General features: G+C 28.4%; 1 protein-coding gene across 2 annotated transcripts in view; it reads right to left on the bottom strand.

The window, feature by feature from the left end:
- The window catches only part of LOC129964130 (ryanodine receptor-like), a 214,693-nt gene that overhangs the window by 119,005 nt on the left and 74,340 nt on the right, over positions 1–21,348 (bottom strand). For both annotated transcript variants that reach the window (XM_056078821.1, XM_056078820.1), the window contains exons 12-30: positions 19,626–19,673; positions 17,723–17,844; positions 17,508–17,632; positions 14,379–14,443; positions 14,024–14,267; positions 12,400–12,518; positions 11,245–11,378; positions 10,853–11,091; positions 10,032–10,227; positions 8,436–8,646; positions 8,045–8,149; positions 7,203–7,306; positions 7,010–7,087; positions 5,221–5,383; positions 3,730–3,803; positions 2,355–2,434; positions 2,178–2,262; positions 1,330–1,450; positions 533–632 (exon numbers count right to left, since the gene is read on the bottom strand). In XM_056078821.1, the coding sequence (XP_055934796.1) occupies positions 533–632; positions 1,330–1,450; positions 2,178–2,262; positions 2,355–2,434; positions 3,730–3,803; positions 5,221–5,383; positions 7,010–7,087; positions 7,203–7,306; positions 8,045–8,149; positions 8,436–8,646; positions 10,032–10,227; positions 10,853–11,091; positions 11,245–11,378; positions 12,400–12,518; positions 14,024–14,267; positions 14,379–14,443; positions 17,508–17,632; positions 17,723–17,844; positions 19,626–19,673 (2,413 nt within the window). The remainder of the gene's footprint in view (positions 1–532; positions 633–1,329; positions 1,451–2,177; positions 2,263–2,354; positions 2,435–3,729; positions 3,804–5,220; positions 5,384–7,009; positions 7,088–7,202; positions 7,307–8,044; positions 8,150–8,435; positions 8,647–10,031; positions 10,228–10,852; positions 11,092–11,244; positions 11,379–12,399; positions 12,519–14,023; positions 14,268–14,378; positions 14,444–17,507; positions 17,633–17,722; positions 17,845–19,625; positions 19,674–21,348) is intronic.

Below are 21,348 nucleotides of genomic sequence, written 5' to 3' on the forward strand. Positions count from 1 at the left end.
ACTCGTTAATTTGAAATCGAAATGAAAGGCGCATTTCAAATGGACTTTAATATTTGCATTGCTAAAATATGTCGTTCGATGGGTTGGAATTTGAATTCTGTTCAGGGTGAAATGTTACATGAACATTTAATCATATGAATTCGACATTACTCGTTTATTTATATTTGTCATTGCATATTTCATTCATTTATTTGTTAATAAAAATTATTGTAGACCTTGTAAGTAAGTATGAAAAATGCAGAAAAAAATAGTCAAAAGTAGATAAGTAAATCAATTGATTAATTATTAAATAATAAATAAATAAAACATGGCAGTGATACGAATAAGAAACATTGTTCAGTATAGATTTCAAGAAATGAAATTATTAATCGGAAATTAAGGAATAATTTAAGAGTTTCAAAAATACCCAACCTACAAAAAAATGGTACACGCTTTTATTTAAATCAGTGAGAAAGTTACTAATTAAAAATTTAAGGACTTTTTGAAAATACCTTCAATTTTATAATTTACTGCATTTTGTCATTATACTTACTTATTGTTCTGTCGTGGAGATCTAAAAGACATCCGACAACATCCCCAACTGCCCATTGTTTACCGTATCCTTCTGTGCCACCAGCATGCTTTTTGCAACCCTTGTAATAAAAAAAATTAAATATTTATAGCTAACTAACCACTAATAAAATAACAAAAAGCAATTTATGCAAAAATAAGTATTTGCATGAATTTTCCTGTGCATGAATTTTTAGTCTCTGTATTCGACTTTATGTACTTGTTGTTTTTCTAACATCTTATAAAATGATTTTTTTTTACCTATTGTAGCATTTAAAACGACAGATATTTATTACAAGGGAATGGTGACTACTTGTGTATTACACCATTGTACTCTATAAACGATAAACCTAGATATTTTTAATGTTTGATTCAAATGGGAGGGACTTTATGATAACTATTTCATGAAAAGAAAATGCATTCATTAATCCAAATATTTTAGTTTTTACTCAATATCATTAAATACATATTTAAATAAATGTAATCAGATGACTTTCGAAATTTACTAAGTTCAATATTTATTCCTTTGCATGATTAAATACAAATGAATAATATGAAATTTATCTGATAAACATTTATGAATTTTCATTTAAATCATAGGAAAATAGCATTAACTTATAAAAGAAATTAATAAAAAATTGTGAAAGTTACGTTGAAGCAGTTTAGCTAAAGAAAATAATATTGTGCTAAAAATGAACATGTCCATAAATAAAATGATTAAAATCGACTCCATATTTCTTAGAGAACTCCAGTTATATTTTCTATATAATTTAGTCTTACCAAATGCCCATCATAGGCCCAGGAATGCTCGTCTCCTCCTAACTCGACGGATGGAATAAAAGGCAACGTGGCCCAGCCCACTTTCACTGGCCCCGGAGTCATGATTTCGAACTCGAAATACCTGGGTACAAAGAAATATTCGTGAAGTTCGAAAATGACCCTACATAAATTCGATAGCATATGCATTAAATTGAAAGAAATATCATGAATGCTTTGTATTAATAATTTAGGCATCATTCAAATACAAATAAATAATAGGAAAGCCTAACGGTAAATAGGTACGGCCTTCGTATTATTCAAATAATAAAAATTAAAGTTAATAATGCACGCTCTCATATAATTTAGATAAACAAAGAATGTTAAATGTGCATCCCCATCATGTTATTTAGTTAGAAAGCTCTTATGAATCAAACTTTTATAACAAATAACGTTAGATAACTTTTAGATAAAGTTATTTAACGTTAGATAACGTTAAATAACTTTTATAACAAATAACATAATGCTATATAGGCATATAAATTAATTTTAAAGCAACAGAATGCTTGATTATAATACAAGTTAATTTTAAAGCAACAGAATGCTTGATTGGAATATAAGTTAATTTTAAAGCAACAGAATGCTATATAGGCATATAAGTTAATTTTAAAGTAATTGAACACTTTATAGACATATAAGTTAATTTTAAAGCATCTGAATGTTTTATAGACATATGAATTAATGTAAACTTTTTATTTAAAAAAAGATCAATTACTACTATGTTGAAAAAAAATTTGTTTTTGCTCACCAAATATTTGCAATGATTGTTCATGAAAATTTATTTAATTTTTTTACATCTTATCGATACTTACCATTTACCGGTTGTTACAGCATATGTAGATTCAGCTCTGTATGTTCTTTGGTCATACTTCACTTGATCTTTCTTCCCAACTGCCCCTGTAAAATTTCAAATCGTTCGTATAGATTGACCATACAATAAAATACATCCAAAATTTTATATTAATTTTGAGCAGAATAGAATAGTATACCTTCCAGTGCTTCTGTTGATGGTGGGTCTAAAATGTACCCATATGTTAGAAGAGTTCTTACTGTTTCGCTTGCAGTATCTCTGTAATAAAGAGAATTAAATAATACATTTAATTCATATACATATGAATTTCATTTATGCATACATTTTCAATATGCATACATTTGGCATACATTTGCATACATTTTCAAATTTTAAGATAACTGGAACGATTCTTTTAAATTAATGATGATGTTATTCTAAATAATTGAAACATTCTTCCATTCGCTTATAAAAAAAAATGAAACGTTCAAAAGTGCACATTTTCTCTCACAAATTCATAAATAATGATAAATTACCCAAGAACAGATTTCAGAATTTCGAATAAATTGTACAGATTATTCTGGGTAGTTATAATCCATTTTATTTTAATTAATTGGAACAAAAATCCATCGATTGACCGAAGACAAACTTAGTCTTAAAATATGGCAAAAATAAATTTTTTTAAGTCGCCAAAATATTAATTTTATAAAATTTTGAGCACTCTCTAAAAATTAATTTAATATTAGAAATTACTCGCGAAACTGTCCAAGTCGTAACATTTAACACTGAAAGTCATTATACGCACATTTTACTTAATTAATTTGGGCTAATGTGGATGGTCCTCATATTATTATGTAATTAGTTTGTCATTTATTCAACATATGAAGTCTAACTAGCAGAGTAAGCAATTAGTTAATGGAGGTAAATAGTTTCCAAGCAGACCTGTAACTTTTCTGAAGCTGAAAACCATGCCAATTACTTCTGATATTATATTCTTTATTATATTATTTGGTAGTACTATAAATTATTTAATGCTTTAAAATTATTGGATATTATTTTTAAGCATTAACTGCATAAGAGTATTTGCATAATAGCATAAAAAAATAAAGTTCTGAGATAACATAGTTTTACGAACTGATTTTTAAGATGATAAAGTACAATATTTCAAGTGTCTCATAACGTAAAATGTTCAGTGGACCTTATTATGATATGAACCTTTCTTACATATGATTGAAAAAAATATATATTTATTTAGAAAAGTTCATTATTATGTATTTATTTATAGAAGATATTATAAAAATGTGTACCAATTATAGTGACCTTCTGCTTCAATTTTCTTAAATATTAAAGAGAAACTATGAAAATACAAATAAATTTTAACATGACTTATAATAATTACAAGTATTATTATTGTTACATAATAGGTCAATAACAATTTCAAATGCCTATTATATTAGCAAGATTATGAATAAATTACGAGTATGTAGATGCATAAAACTATCTACAGATAGATCGTTTTTTTTTATATTTTTAAAAAATCTTCCATCAATCAAATTTATGAAGACGATTCTTACCTGTTTGCTTTCTTTATAGCATCATCAACGTTCTTGTAAGGCACTAAATGTGGACTGCGCTTCAAAGCAGGATCCTAAAAGATATATAAAAAAGCAGTATTTATATTCTATATTTATCTTTAAAATAAGGTATCAAAGAACAATATAGCCCTTCTTATTCCAAATTGTTTTGATACCATTCTTATTTCTTATTGGAAAACATGTGATTCATTGTTGCCATTTATCCTGTTTAATTTCTGAAAAGAATTCTTGCTTCATCTTTTGGTTTTCGCTTGCATATTTAAAATTTCACAGAACAATTTTTACTAAGGTAATCACTAGTAAATGAAAATAATTCAGTCATATTTCCTTTTTTTTTCAGTAAATTCCTTTTAACTAAATTAGATTTTTTTAAAAATCATTGATAAAAAGGCACACGTTTATCATTCTTATGAATTTATCTTATAGTTTCAATTCAATATAATTTAAATGTAAACCAAAAGAATTTTAAATAATCCAAAATTCCTTTAATTGATATCAAAATTTCACATGATCGGTTTCAGATCAGTTTAAAACCAATGCCAAAAAGAAATAGAATAGGCCATAATAAGTATTTAAAGAAAACGTTCTTGAATTTTGAAGGAATAACAGATTTGGGAATGACAGCCATTAATGACCTTACATTTTTATAGCTAGGCACATAAAAATTTTTGCGATTCATCCATAAACCATAAAAACTTAGGGGATATATTATTGAAGAAATTGGAAATCCTATTAGATTCAGTAACACATGACATTTCTTCAGTTCACTCAACTACACGAAAAAAAGGCGTACATTTATGAATTAAAGAAGAATCATTACTCTTTAAGGTAAGCAAAACGGTGCTTACAAGATGTTCAGTGAGCTGCAGTAAATGACAACTTTTTTCTTTCTTTCTGGAAAATGTTTTACTCTAGTGCTGAAATTGCCAAATGACTATGTTAGCAGTACTGGCCGTATAACCCTTAGATACCTTATTATTGGCTTATTAACCGCCAAACATCCGTTTTATTTATTTTTATGTAAAATATAAATTATGACATTATTTATCTTTTTTTTTTGTTGTTGTTGTTTGTTTTTGTTTTTCAACCATAATGCGAAATCAAATGAATTCGCTAGAAGACATTAATAATTTAAAATTTCACATACAGATAAAATAAAATATAATCAAAACATGAAAATATATCTTTAGGAAATTATTTTATTATTAATCTCAATGAGCTTCTCTTTTCACGAGGATGCTACTCAAAAAGACAAAAGTGTCGTCTTCATCAAAAGAGTACCAAAGTAAATGAAAAAATTCATTTAAATTAAATACTGATTCGCATTTCAGTAATCTTGATAAAAATCGATTTGCTTGACAATTCTAGTTCAAAACAATAAGGAAATCAAGGATTATTTAAAATACTGAGCTATTTGACAAAAAAAAATTATTTTACGCTTATTAAGATGTTATTGTGAAGCATACTCACTTCGCTCAATCCGTACGTCCAGCCTTGTTGAATTCTCTCTTTAGCATACACGTTATGAGTATTTTCAGCCAATAATTCGACAAGTTCTTCCATTTTTGAAGTCAATGTTATGGCGTGCAAATCTAATGGTGCTGGCTTGTATCCATTGGACTGCAAGAAAGGGCTGAAAGAAAATGATACATCATGATATTTTTTTTCTAAATTAAAGTTACGAGGCTCAACGGAACAAAGTCATTGATGTAAAAAATTCAATTAATGCAACGATGTTAAGTTTAAGATGTTTTTATCTTAATTTAATAAACATATTTTTTGAAAATAATCAACTTCGTTCAACAACTGAGAGTCTCGAATAGAAGTTTGTATCATTCAGTTACTACAATAGAGATTTACTTCTTTGACACTAACAAAGATTTGCATGTCGGATAAAAGGCGAAGTAAAGATGAAACACTGTTTCTGCAAATAGTTCTGTACCATGTATTGATTCACGATATAAAGAGAAGTTAAATGAATTACAAACTAATATTGTGACTTTTCACTACTAATATGAAAATGAAATCTCATGTTTATTTCTGATATGAAAATCGCGGAACTGGCCTTCCCGAATTTTTTTTTATATTCGAACAAAGGTGTTATCTTTCTTTACCAAGCATAAAAATTGTGCAAATTGTGCTAATCAGTGAATACCGCAAGCGCTCAGAGTTTCGTTTCCACCGCACATGAACAGTTTGGTTCGTAATGAAAACCGATTTTTCGTTACAAAAGTGGTGAAAACCAATTTTGCATCTTAAGAGCGCTTTATTCGATTCAATCCAATTTGATAGACTGCAGTTTTCGCAACAAGATCATATACCAAAATGCATTTACTTAAATCAATGTGCCTTTGCATAATTGCTTTTACAGACACCAATAATTCCAAAAAAAAAATATTCAAAACATTCTCTTTGTAAATAATAAAGTAAAATAGTCAGAAATATTCATTATCGGTTGAGAAAATTTTATCTAAATTTTACGGTGTTTTGAAAATTAAGGCAGGTGTTATTTCTTATTAAGTGACGATTTATACTTTCGTGATTTGACCCACACCAATAGCTTCTTAATTCTTTGGGACTAAGTGGGTTAAAAATGGTTAGATTTTTTATGTATGGTGGGAAATATTTCAACCCATATCGAAAAGTTAAAATCACTCATAGTTATAAAATTTTATATTTTATTTTAAGTTTTTCACTTGACATTGCTACGCAGCAACGGTAAATGTATAAATAAAAAGAAAAAAATTATACAAAACAAAACGCATCATTAAGTGGTGTTTGTTGCTGTAATTAAGGGTGTTACATTAAATGGGGAGTGAATTTGTGTCAGTCTTAATGGTGTACGCTGCTTTATTATGAATGAATAAATTGCTTCATAATAAAAAAAATATTTCATATTTTGTATTAATTTTGAAGCTGTGAAGTGGTGAGTTTATATATGTCCCGTCCAATAAAAAAGAATTTATTGAAATGTTATTATTTTTTTTCCTATTTTGAACAATATTTTATGTTCAATTATCGAAATGAATTTTAAATTTATTATAATAAAAAAATCTGCGTAACTAAGGGCTTTATTTTCTTTAAAAATGTGAACCTCAAAGAGTTAAATAATAACGAAATATAAGTAAAACTATTACTGCATTAACCGAATATGTTACTTGTGTGAAAGATATACCGATGAAACGAAGTGTGCATCTATTTTAATTCTATTTGGTTTACTATGAAGCATATTAATTCCTATTTATGAAATAGAACTTACTCGTTTGGCAACTTAATGCTTCTGATTCTTGCAGGCGGTTTATCGACTGTTATGTGATATCCCAAAGATACGATGGTCCTAAATAAAAATAGTAATTTTAAAATTGAGAATAATAAAACAACATCAAAATAACTTGATAATAAACTAATATGAAAAATGACGCGTCACAAATACATTCTAATTAAAAATTTACTTTAAAGTCTGTAGAGCCAGAGTGGTGTCATATCGTCTCTCAGCCATAGGCAGTCTATCGAAAGAAGTAAGGCAAGGGTGCTTTTTCCGAACGTCATCTCGAATCTGTAAAATATGAGCACTTTGTAGAGATAATATCAGAAATAATAACGAAGTCATAAAGAATAAATTGCAATTTTTTATTAATAAGTAAATTTATCTTTATCTATTCACATTTATTTAATCTCATTTAGTTCCTAATGTATAATCTTGAATATGCAAACTGTGAATTATTTTTCAAAGATAGTCGGAAAGTACTCGCTCTATTGTGAATAAAAAATAACAATCACTCAATCACTATAAATCTTGTTGAGAAAACAATTTATTAGCTATCTTCTCACATTGAATTGCTCTAAGCTTAGCTGAACAAAAACATACACCTTTTAAATGAATAAAATGCATAGTATGAAAGCAAATTTGGCGAACAGCATCAACAATTATTGAAATTATAATTTTTTTAACACCGTTGGATGCAAATGATTATTGAGTAATAATTATAACTATTTATATTATACATTTGGCTCTACAGTCCATTTCTAAACTCTTCTCTACATAAACTGATATATTCAGATCTTCGGCATTAGAACAATGAAAAGCTTAGTTTTACTTTTTTTAAGCCTTTTACTTAGTGCTATGCTTCCATAACTTATTAAAGAAAGATTGCATCTGTTCTATGAACTATCTTGAAAAAAATTATTAGTGTAATTTGAGACATTATATATATGTTAAAACATAATAAGGACAATAATGAATTTTTAAAAGATATCTACGTTAAGAAAAAAAGTTCCAGATTAATATTCTTACCTCACCATAAGACCAGCCCGCAGCAATTTTATTCATCGCCCAAACTTCGTGAATGTTTTCAGAAAGTTTATCGTGAACATTTTCCACATATGAAGGAAGAGTTATCTGCAAAACAATACATATAGTTTGAAATAAAAAAAATGAAATGCTCAACTCAATGAGGTTCTTTAATAAAAATTACAAAAAACAATTTGTCAAATATACTCTAAGAAAATATATGCTTTTTCATAAAACTTATGAACTTTTAAGTAAATGGCGATAAAAATTTCCATAATATTAATCAGTCTACGAAAAATGAAAGTTATCCTATGGTATATATTCCTCCACCACAAAAAAGGCTCAAAAGCAAACGATTTGTTAATGAAATGCTGTCCGAAGTCCATGAACTTACTCCGTGTGTCTCCACTGGACATGGAACGAAAGCAGTGTCATCCAATTCCAGCGAGGGTCCAGCAATGACTCCTTTGCTCAGTTCTCCAAATTCGAAGCACGGATCGACAGAAAGGATCTGCTTGGGCTGGAGGGATTCGACGAGGGGTGAGTGGCCTTCTGGAGGACCGTAACGAAGCCTTCCGTGGTCACCACCCATTATGAATCGACAACTAGTGAAGAGAGGAAACATTTCTTGTTCTAGATTCAAAACTGCTTTAATTCATAGAAAAAACATACCGATTCAAATATAGAAAAGTAAATAAGTAAAAAAAAAAAAAATAAAAAAAATAAAGGATTTTATCTTACATTTACTTTTACAGAAGAAGATTTATCACATTTACTTACAGAATTTTATCTTACACCTTTTTCAACAACGAACCAACTTCTTATTAAACACCGAACTAATTCTTTCTTGAACTAGCTTAGTTACTGTGTTAACAGAAGCTTAGATTATATCGGCAGGAACGCAATTCACTTTGTAGAGAAAATGCATTATGTAAAATTTGTTTTACAGTAGTATCAGCATTTACAACATTTTACCGTATTCGTTTTACAGCCTGATTTTTTAATAAAAGCAGTATGTGTTATAGCGTTGGCCAAAACTGAGAAATTTAGAAAAAAAAATGTGTTCCATGTTATATTATTGAGATCTTTCATTAAGCTATAAAGTCATAAAATAATTAAAATAATATTCAGTAATATACATTTCACTGACTTCATTTGAAAAGTTTTCACTGATTTTATGGTGTATATAAAAATTAAAATAAATCAACATGTTGAAAATTGACTCAAGGTTTATATGTTCTATTAACACTTATATTAAAAAATTGGGCACCACAGTATAAAACAATAAAAAAAATTATATGAATAATTAAAGGAAATCACATTAGGAAATCTGTATATTGATTTTTAAAACGAAATTCATTCATTTAAAGACGCTAAAAACTAAAGAATTAATAAAAAAGATTCATATTTATTATTTTACTCAGAATACAAATTTGCAATTACCAGTACTTAAAAGAAAGTAATAGATTCGGTTTCTCTTTTTAATGAAGAATAATAAAAATTATAGAGAATCAGCAATATATATTTGATCATCAGTAAGTATACTGCTTTTCTCTCAGACAAAATAGAAAAAACGAACATTTCTGAAATGCATATTTGGAATATAATAGCATAACTGAACTCCATACCACAAAATGTATAGGAAAGTATTCTAATGCTGAATTTTTTTAAAGGTTAGTTTTTGTATTATCAGAAATCTTTATGAAGTGGGCAGGAATTTCAGTTTTGCATAAATAATTACATAAAAATTTCAGTTATCATTAGAGAGCCAGAAATGCATTAAATGATAATTATTTCCCAATTGAAAAACTGCTTATATATTATTGAGTAAAATAATGAGATCTAAAGCCGTTTAGTTAAAAAAACTGAAATTAGAGGAAAGATATTGAGATTTTATTCTGATCAATTTAAATTTACTTTGATAAGATTTATAAAAATTCATCCAGAAATATTAGATGTAAAAAGAATTTATCAATAAACATTTCAATACCTGAGTTTCGCTGAAAAACTGATGACTGGATAAAACATTCCATCCGTGTTGAAATTTCTGAAAGCCCCTTTGACTCTTATGCCATTTACAGTGAAAGTCATGAGAGGGATGTTTAAATCTAAAATGCAACCGATGACATCGCCCTTCTGTATATACGGAGAAGAATCGATTTGTCGAACTTTATTGCATCTGCCACCTGAAAAATGAAAAGAAAACCATTTAAATTAAAACCAATAAGAAGTTCTTTAATAAGAAAAGAAACACACTGTGACTCTATACCGGTAGCCAAAGTTAAGAATTGTCAACAAGAATTGCCCAACTAGCCATTCTGGACTGATGTTTCACAATGTTACTACTTTAAAAACGGAAATAAGCAAAAAAAAAGCAAAAACGATAAACTATCTATGGAACTATCTAATGAACATTGCAGCAGTTATAACTCTTGGCTGAAAGAAGGTGTTTGCTTCTTAGTTCGTGAATCTCACAGAATGACGCTGAAAAAAATATCCCACAAAAGTTTATTGTTCTTTTATTAAACTTTATGTAAGATTAAAAAATCTTAATCAGATTACTAATGTCATTATAAAAAGCACTGGAATTTAAATAAAGCATTCATTACATTGAAAATTGGGCATGCTGCAGTTCTACAAGGCCTATTTTCCAAAAATATCTTCATCGGTAAAAAATCGCTATAACTCTCTGGCAAATAATTATTTTACATTCTATAACTTGGACAATATGTTTAAGTATTTATTTAAATCTTTTACAACAAGTAATTACAGTCCTCAAGCTAAAGACAAATTTACAGTGATTATACTTACCAGCCCACATGTAAGCGCCATCAAAGCCATAGGAGTAAATATCATCGCCAACACCGTTACCACCCCATTTGAGGCCACCTCCAGGGTAAGGGACGTAACCTTTCGTGTTGGCCCAGCCGACTCTGAAATGCGGCTCGAGGTGAGACTTCATTTCGCAGTGGTCGACCATGGCCTCGAAGTACCACTTGCGGAACATGGCTGATCCATCTACTTTGCCCACAAAGATGTTTGGATGCATGCTGAAATAAAACCAAACTTTTGTCAAAATAACCCAATAATTCAGTTGGATTTATACTGTTCTAAATATGAGATGTGACCACTTAAGATACAATTTATAAAAATTTTATCTCGTTAATATAAACATTTTAGAAATAAACAGTTTTAACTCTCACCTCGCCACGTGGTCAACCAATCGGGTTTGTAGAAGTAAACTCCTAGATGGAAGCAGATTGTCACAAATATTGTTCTGACTGCTTCTTACTGCTACTCCGTTACCGACGCACAGTGAACACAATACATCCAAAACCTAAAAATATTTATTAAATAATTCAATTAATGTTAATGTAAAATGATTCATTTAATTTGATACAATCATGCAATTGGGATTAAGTCTAAAATAATATTTTTTTGATTTAGCTATCTGAAAATTCTCGTAGAAAAAACTCTAGAACTATCATTTTCTATAAATTTATTGCCGCATTCTGTCTGTTGAGGAGTAGAATTTACATTTTCAGCTGAAATTCCAAAAACTGGTTGTTGGTTCTCGATTGTATAATCGCATTTTATTATGGATTTTAAAGAACTATATTCAATAGAAGCGTACAAATAGACCCTTGTTTCTGTTTATCTTTAAGCAAATTACTTTTTGAAATTTTCGCTCAGTAGAGTTCACAAAAAATTTTTTAAAAGCAAAGCATTCGTCTGAGTCAATGATTAGAATCACTATGTATTTTAAATTTGAAGTATAAAAAGAACTGAAATTTCTTCATAAAATTGCATCTTATGATTTAAAAAGTTATTTTCTCTAATTAGGTCTCATTTTTATGCGATTTAATGTCTCAGTTTTTTTTTTCTAATAGTGATGATTTTATTTATTTTATAAATTAGAGCTGAGTTTCGAAACCATACAAAATAGACAATTTTTTTTAACTGCGAACAGATATCAAGGGCTATACATCTTCTACAGATTTCCATATTAAAAGAAGGAAAATGAAAATGACGAAATATTGCGCAAAAAATAATCACATAGGAGCATGGCCATTATTTGATGTTGATCAGTTTCAAGAATTACCATAGAAGTGTAGGCTCGAGAATTTATTGCAAATTATCCATTAGGTAGTTAGTTACACAGTGGTGTTTTAAACTAAGCCAATAGAATAATCATTTGATATGTAAACTTTGCAAATCATAAAATTTAACGGCAAAAGGAGATGAGTATTTTACACTTTATTTTAAAGAAAAATGAAAAGACACAATGTCTCTCAAATTCTGTAACTGACATTACTAAGTTAAGAAAGAGAATATGGATATCTAAAAATGAATCTTACTTTTGGATCTCTTCCATGTTTTTCAAGCAATGAAATGATGACTTTGATGTGATCTTCTTTCATCATGTTTAAAGCTTCAGGGCTGTCAATCAAAACACAGTGCAATACGTCCAGCATACCTGCAATGCGAAAGGAGTGTTCAATATTTTAAAATACCAAATCATTCCTCTGTAGAAAATCATTCCTCTTGCATTTATAGAGGAATCCACGCTAACCATGGTTCTGCGGTATTTCTAAATCGTCAGAGATAAGCATATTATAAATCCAGCTGGAAACGAATAATACTACTTTCAATGAATGCTGAAATACTTTAAATAACGTAATAACGTAAAAATAGTTTTAGATAATTAATAAGCGTTTATGAAGTGTTAAAATATCGCGTTTTTTAGATGATGATTTCATTGTTCAAACGATCATTTCAATTGTTGCCTTTAGAAGGAAGATTCAATCATCATGGCGCATCCTCGAGATGGTCAACGATTAATTTAAAAGAAATTAAATTCTAAATTTCATAATGTTTCGAAGCAGAAGAATTGAACTTTTTTTTGTTCAAAATAATAGTGTATTAAAAATATTTTTCTATAAACGACTAATAAGACAGGGAATACATAAAAATTAAATATCATAATTTCTTAAGAAATACATTTATCAACGTAAAGGGTATAAAAGATAATTATTTACATCATTTATAGCATTGTATCTGTTGGAATTATATATCAATATCTAACTGGGCACCCTGTATAAGCATAATAATGTGAAAACTGATTTTATTTTCGAATTCTTAAAATAATTCTCAAATTTTTTGAGCATAGAATCTCAAAAAGTATTTTCCCAATTATCATCATTATTACCAGTGATGCCTTTCCAAATCAGTTTTCATAAAATAAATACATACGTTTCTTGTTAATAGGTTCCAAAATATGAAATGTATAAAGAAATCATTTCAATAATGCTGTAAGTAAATATATATCATGAAATTCTTAGTAATGTGGTAATTAAATAATTTAAAATTATTTAATGAGTGAAATCATTACCTATACATGCAGAGTTTTATAATGCAACAGTTCATACGCATGGGCATTATTAAATACGAAATATCTTTTACGCTTATACTCAAACAAATGATGCTGAATAAAATATTAAGAATTTGATTAAAAGAACAATCTGATTGGTATAAAAGTTTTCGAGCACATAAATAAAAAATAGCATTAGTTGTTTTGTTTTTTCAATTTATTCTAATTTTATTTCACCTTTTTTTTATAGTGATTTATACCATTATATTTTTCATCTTATGACATTATCATGTTATGTTCTTCCTGTATCGATATGTCGTTATTTCTTCTCATTCCTACAGCAGATGCTAAATAAGCAAAGTGAGCAAAGACTATCCTCAGGAGAATCAATTGCCTTTTTCTCAGCAAATTTTAAATGAAATATACACAAAATAATCCTCGTCTTCAATTATCCTCTGAAAATTCTGGTTTTTCAATTATTAGGAAAAGAAGTGAAGCATCCACTCAGTTATGAAAAAACAGATTTGCAGTTACACAAAATATGCTATTACGGCTAGAACACAATTTTTTTTTCAGTTTTGTGGTAACAAATTCTGTATGTTTTTACTTACCAGTTCCTTCCGCGGCTTGCTGACTACCAAGTCTGCTGAACAGCCAATCCAATCTGTTTGCCTGAGCGAACTGGGCACAGTTAGTGTGGTTGCCCTTGATCACAGCTGCCAGCAGTTGGTACAAATAACCAGAAATGGCGTCCCACAGTTGAGCGGATTCTTCTCCAGTAAAAGCAATGAGGTAACCCGTGCTGGAGATCATGTTGATTTTGTCAATGGTTTCGAGAATCAGATTGAGAATGCCCTAAGAAGTGTAATGAAATTTTATAAATCTAATAACACTGGCTTTTGCGCAAAAAAATTATATTTATTATTTGAAAAACATAATAAGGGAAAAGCATTTATATAACATTACCTCTTCTTGGAATAGATCCTGTCGATTTCTTAAAGCTTTCAATTTGTTCTGTTTCTCTTCATGCTCTGGAAATAAGGGAAATTTTTTATGTGAAAATGTTAATTTAATATAACTGCTCATTCTAGTTTATATACATAGCAATACCGATCAACATTAAATGGAAGCTGATATATTTTTAATGTATAACAAGTTAAGTTTGAAATTGATTGGAAAAAATCGTTTTTTAACAGAAAAATAATCAAGGCCCTAAAATCTGCAAAATACTTTAAATGAAAACAACATAAATAAATAATAATAATTAATATGTCGAAGACATGTATCTATTTAAAAAAAATGGGTTATAAATATTTTATTTCTGGTAATAATTTGACAGACCACACATTTAAAATCCCATCACATAATAAAATTATTTATCTCTATCATGTATTTCTATTCGAAGAAATAAGTTATAAATATTTTATTTATGGTAATAAGTTGGTAATCCCTCACATTTAAGATTATTTTCAGCAAGGCCAATGAAATTCGGTGCTTTTTCTTCTTAGTAGCATTATAGTATCGCAGGAAATTGAAACTTTTCATAGTAAAAGATAAAATATTTTGCTCCTCGGAATACATGGATAGACCTTGAATAAGTTTGAAGAGAGCTCAAACTTTAAACTGAAATGTCTTATCAGCTTTCGTATCAAAAGGACATCTGTGATAAAGACATAAAAATAGGATTAAGGTCCGGTGTAATATTGAAGTATTCAAGAAAATGCCACGAGGAATTGCGCAATATCTTAGATAATTGAGCAATACTTCAGATAATTCTTGATCACCTGACCCGTGGACAAATGTGTAGTGTTAAATTAACTTTGAAATATCATTATGCATATCACAGGATAAAAAAAATGGAGAGAGCTGCAAATTATGGAAACGTGAAATCAAATACTGGGTGACATTTGCTCGTTCCTTTATCAGGTGACTGTGACGTTAAATGATTTTGACTCGATGATGATATTCCCACAGAAGAAGTAAATAAAACTAATTCCCCACTATCGCAAGGCTATTTAAATTTTCAGCGTAATAACTGTTTTCTTTTCCCTGGCAAATACAACGGCTATTTAAATTTCAGTGCAAAAGCTACTTCCATGAATGTACGACGTTGATTGTAAAAAAAATCCCTGCTCTAGAAACGTAAAAAAATACTGATGAACAGGTTATTATTTATAAATAATTAAATATAATCTAAATTCAACTGATAAATGAGAATAAGTTGATAATATTCCTTATTTAAACACAAACTGACCGCTCTTTTGTAAATGACACTCAAATTATCTATTAAAATTATTTGTTATTGGAATGATTTAATAAGAGGTATGCAGCATTGATTTGCTCATAATAATTGGTCAGAATTTCTTAATTTTTTTTTTATTTACGATGCATATCTTGGCTATTTATATCTTAATTTTTATAATTTTTTGAGGATATTTCAGACATGTTAATACATTTTTTACGTGTGTTTTTGATTCTACTATACTATACAACTTTTTAATTTAATTTTCCCACTTTTTACTCTCTTTTTATTTATTTATACAACTCTAATTATGAAGGTATATTCGTCAATATAGAGTCAAATTAAAGAATGATTATTGAATTTTGTTGTTTTAAAATATCATTTCTGTAATAAAAAATATACATCTCAATATAGTATATATGTAGGGTATATTAAATACTGTCTACGTGTTTATTTGCGTAATTTCTCATATTACAGAGATTAAATTTTCATGCTCTAAAGATGATGAAATAACAAGCATGGATTAACTCATTTTTCTTTTGTTTTTTACTTGATCTGTTTTAGCTGTATATCGGGTGATAAATTAATTATAGCTAGGATAGGATAATTAATTATAGCTTTCTCAAAGAAATGTATTAAAGTGGCATTTTCTTAACTAGAAATAAACACAGTAAGTATTAAAACAGAATGTAATCCAGTCATAGGTTATATATATTGCGTTGTAGAGTCTGATATTGACTCTATCTCGTTCCGAGTGAAATAACCCATTAGGTAGATTCGAATAGGAAGACTACCTATTGCAATAGTTCTCATAAGACTTCGGAAAAATTTCTTCAGTTCTTTACCGATCAATGTCCCTAGAACCCAAAACCGGATATATATATATATAGGGTGCGGCGGAAAAACCCGAACAAACAATTTTTAATACAGCTTGCTTAAAAATAAATAAATTAGCAAAATATAAAAAATAATGAGTAGACTTTTAATAATAAATAAATTTAATTTGTTTCAAAATGAACGCCTTTGCAGTGATGTAAAGGCGCAAATGCTTATTGAAATTTTCAGCAATAGGCCGCAAGTCTTCTACCTTTAATCTATCCTATTCCCGCTGAAGCCATTGCTTTAAAGGGTCCAAATTTTTATGACGTTTAGTGCAAGCCCTAGACTTCAAAATGGACCTCTTCAAATGGACCTTGTTGAAACCCCCACTTTACATTGCCGACGTTTTGGCCCTCGCAATATAACAGCTTCTAGAGTGTACCGTTGGTACACTTTTTCATTTATTTTAACAACCTCATCAGCAAAAACAAGAGATGTTTTGCTGCTTATGTGAATTCCACCCCAGACCATGCGTATAACGCTTTGATTTGCTAAAGTAATTTCAGCTTGCATGGAATGTGTTGTTAGAAATGTAAAAACTCGACGAGTTCGTAAATGACCCATCTAGTTCAATGGAGGTGGAAATGGTGGGAGTTGAAATTTTCATTTCGCTATAACTTTCTTAATATTAGAGATAGAAAAATAAATCAAATTAGCGAAATCATCGCCTTATTAAGACGAACAACTTTTGTATTTAAAGGGTTTCGATAACTGCAATATCTTAGAGGTTGAAAAGTGATTCTCAAGCAATAATTTTGACTGTTTCTGAACAGTTTATGTTGTCAGATAATAATTTAGTTGTAAAGAAATCTATCTACCTTTGCCTTCCAGCCTGCCAAAAGGATTTTTTTTTTTTTTTTCAAATTCCAAATTTGTTTCTGTTTTAAATTTCAGTTAAGTTGCCACTATTCAACAATATTACTATATGAAATTTTTAAATCTTCAAGGCCATCTAAAATAGCAAAAATAATTACCAATATCATCTTCTGGTTGTTCGAAGTAAGCGATTAGATCTTCCAGACAGTGAATAACTTCCTCCAGATCTGCTGCCGTGAATTGTACCACGTCCCCCTGCTGCCGCTGAAGAGAGTCCAAGCCCCTGAAATGAAAAGATTAGAGTGAGAACTTTTGCAATAAACGAAGCCTCTTTTAGCATGTGATGGAAAGAACATTCATTTGTTCGACTTACGATATGAATCTGTTGAACAAAAAGCTGCATTTTCTGATGACGCGAGCTGTGCGGGACTCTTCCTCTTGAGAGCGGCTGAACTCCAAACCGTCATCCATTTTGCCTTCTTCGGACATTATAGCCTGGAGGGAAAATGAACTGAGATTATGAATGTGTGTCTTATTTTCAGCTGCTGTTTATTTTATAAAGTTTTTTTAATAAAAATTAAATGTTGTTTTCATATGTCACACATGCACTCTATTTATTTATAAATTTATTATTTTATAAAAACTAATTTTAAAGCTATTGTCTTCGCTTCGATATTCTCTATTTATTTATACCAGAGATTTTTAATAGACTTTGTTTATTCCCAGGAGAACATCATATAAATTTATTAAAACATTAAAAAATGTTATTTAGAATTTTTTTCTTTTTTATTAATTAACTTTTAATCACTAACGTGATTTAAAATATGTTAATTAATTTTTAATCAGCTATTTACAATTAATTTAATTATTTGTTATTTTTCTCGTTGATTAATTTTCATTGGTTATTACCGTTCTGGCGTAATTAATTCATCAATTTTTATTCATCATGTCAAATTAAATATCTCTGTCCCCGACAGAATTACAGAATTTACAAAACATCCTTCAGATAAAAAATTTGTTAAACAATGCTCTATAGATTTTAAATATCATGCATAACGACATTTGCCATACAATCCTGAGGCAACATGAATTGATTTCATTATATTATTATTAAATTAGAGATTTAATTTAGTTTAGTTACATTACCGCCCTGATTTGAAGCTTTACGATTACTCTTTTGGGACGAACTTTATAAATCTGAACTATGGTCAAATGACAAGGACAGCACTCAAGCCGGTATTCTCTTCCGCAATATACCAGCGGAACAGCATTTGATTCTTGATGGATTCAACAAGTACCAGGCTTATATACACAGCATTCTTTCATTGAATGTGGTCTCAAATCCACGAATCTCTGTAAACAAAACCTAGACTGCCACAAGATCCCATATTGTCATCAGATTTTTATTTCAAATTTGCAATTTGTTTTTAGAAACGACATAGATTTGGTGCATACACTCTAACAGGCTATCCCAAAAGTTTTGCAATTTATATTACCTAATCTAATTTATTTCATAATTTTCATACATTAAGAAAAGAAAAAGCTTCTATGTTTCTCAAAATCAGTACATTCAGCAGATATTTTTTATTAATATCTAAAATTTATTTATTTATTAGGATTCAAGTTTATTGAAAAAAATGATGTAAAAACTGAAAGCAAAAATTACATAATATAATAATAATAATAGTAAATCATATGATTCAGTGTGACGTCATATCGCTTTTTTTTTATTTACTTAAAGGTGAAAAATTCTTGGTACGTCAAGAAAATATGATATCAAATAAATTAAAGAAAAAACTTTAATCCTTTAACTTCTTCGATTCTTTTACTACCTATTTAAAATAGATCTTCAGTTTCGGGGCTGTCTTACTGATTCAAATATAAACTCATGGAACATGTGAGATGTTTGTGGATTATGTGTAAATTTTATTGATCGAAATACAGCGTCTTCGAATCGTTTAATTTCAACTTATAAGTTTGAGAAGCGGTAATGAGATGCTTATATTATGCATCGGCACGACGACAAACGAATAATAATACATTACAAAATGATGACAGCATGCTTCTTTTAATCATTCCTTAATGTGATTTTTAAAATATCATTCTATCTGAAAAACACATTATATGTGAAAATATTCCTTTGACATTTAAGCATCTAGAAAATTCCATTAAAATATAAAAATATATTTAAATTAAAAAATACATATTTTAATGATTTAAAAATGTATGATGCGAAAGCAAAATGATGAATATTTTCTTAAAGGAATTGTACTTACCTGTTTCTCTTCGACTTTACCCACACCTCTCTTTTTTGTTTCGTAAGTCTGAAAATAAAACGAATATTTGTTAATCATCTGACATTTCAAACTGCGTTGAATGTTATATATGTGCATTAAAAAATTAATTTAAAATTTAATGATTACATTTTTAAAATTTTAAAGTAAAATATTATGAATGAATTAACAATCAGTCATTGATTTTTTTTCAGTTAAATAACTTTTATTTCTAACACAAAGGATCATAAAATAAACCAAAAGATTTTTCTCGCTTTTGTTCTGAAGTTTTTAGATAAGATCTGAAGATAAATAAATTTACCAACACGAAATTTAAAATAATAAAGTTCCAAAAATTAAAATGTAGTCTCATTTCAAAAATTACTATCTCATTATTATAGAGACTTTTAAGTGTACAAGAAAGTTTTCGAACCGAAACATATAACTACTGGAATTTTCATATTTATGAAAGGGCACGAATTGTTATAAGAAAATAAATTACCTTTTACAGCCTTTATCAAAAGAATCCTTAAGAAAGATACATTGACCCGTATTCATTAGAGTTAATTTATAGCTCGAAGAGGTTTACTGACAATCAGATACAAGATTGTATTTTATAAATCTAAGAAATCTTTATATCTATTTTATATATATTTTATAAATCTTTATAAGATCAGTTTCACCCTGAGGTGTTCTTTTTATAAATCAGCAGTCATTATAAGACTAAAAAAATTACAGCTAATGAGTTACATCAATATTGTGTAATAGATCAGATAAAGTCTTATATAATGACTACAAAAACTAAAGAAATATGAAAAGTCTTTTAGATAAAGTGTTTCAAACGATTATTCGCTATCTTCTCAGATTAAGCATTTTGAATCAATGCTTCCAAAACTTCCAAGCAGTTAAAAATGCGTCAAAGCAAAAAAATGCGTCAAAGTGTTGAAAATCTATATCATTTAATTTTTTTTCAGTTTGTCCCTAGTATTATATTACGATTTGCTCAGCTAATAATTAATTACTTTTTTTTTCTTTTCCTTCTTTTAATATCCCAAATTCTCCCGTGGCATAGATCTTCTTTTTTATTTATAAAGTATATTCTTCTTAAATTCTTCCACCTCAATTTTATAGTAGCATTCCTTTGTATTTTCTTGTGTCCTTAAAATTTATGGCATTAGTTTTTAAGCGAAACAAGTATATTATTATGATATTACATTATCACAATTATTACATTAGTTTTTATAAATATCATCAGCTAGCTTTATTATTATATAATATGTAGTTATATAAAAAAGGTTGAATTATTTACAAGCTATTACTATAAGGTTATTAATTGTTATTATAATTGCTTTTTTAAAATTAATTAGAATGAAATCATACCTTTTAAAGTTTTATAAAGAAAAACAAGCTATAGTTACAAGAATAACAATTTAAGTGATGCATTTGAAAATAGAAGAAAATAAATGTCACAAAAAAAGGAAAGGAAAAAAAACTAAGAAATAAATAAATGTCTACTTAAAATAAACATTTCTTATTTTAGAATTATTTGTCTTTAAAACCGCTCATGAATATGTTCTTTCCGGCCAATTGCATGAATGTTTCGGCAATAAAAATTGATAGTATACTATAGTTTTTACAACAAGAATTAATTTATTTCACAAACTACTTCTGAATTATCATGATATACGATTATATTTATACTAAAAATAATTTGCATATCTTCCTT

The sequence above is a fragment of the Argiope bruennichi genome, chromosome 3 (assembly GCF_947563725.1).
Source record: "Argiope bruennichi chromosome 3, qqArgBrue1.1, whole genome shotgun sequence".
NCBI classification, from domain to species: Eukaryota; Metazoa; Arthropoda; class Arachnida; order Araneae; family Araneidae; genus Argiope; species Argiope bruennichi.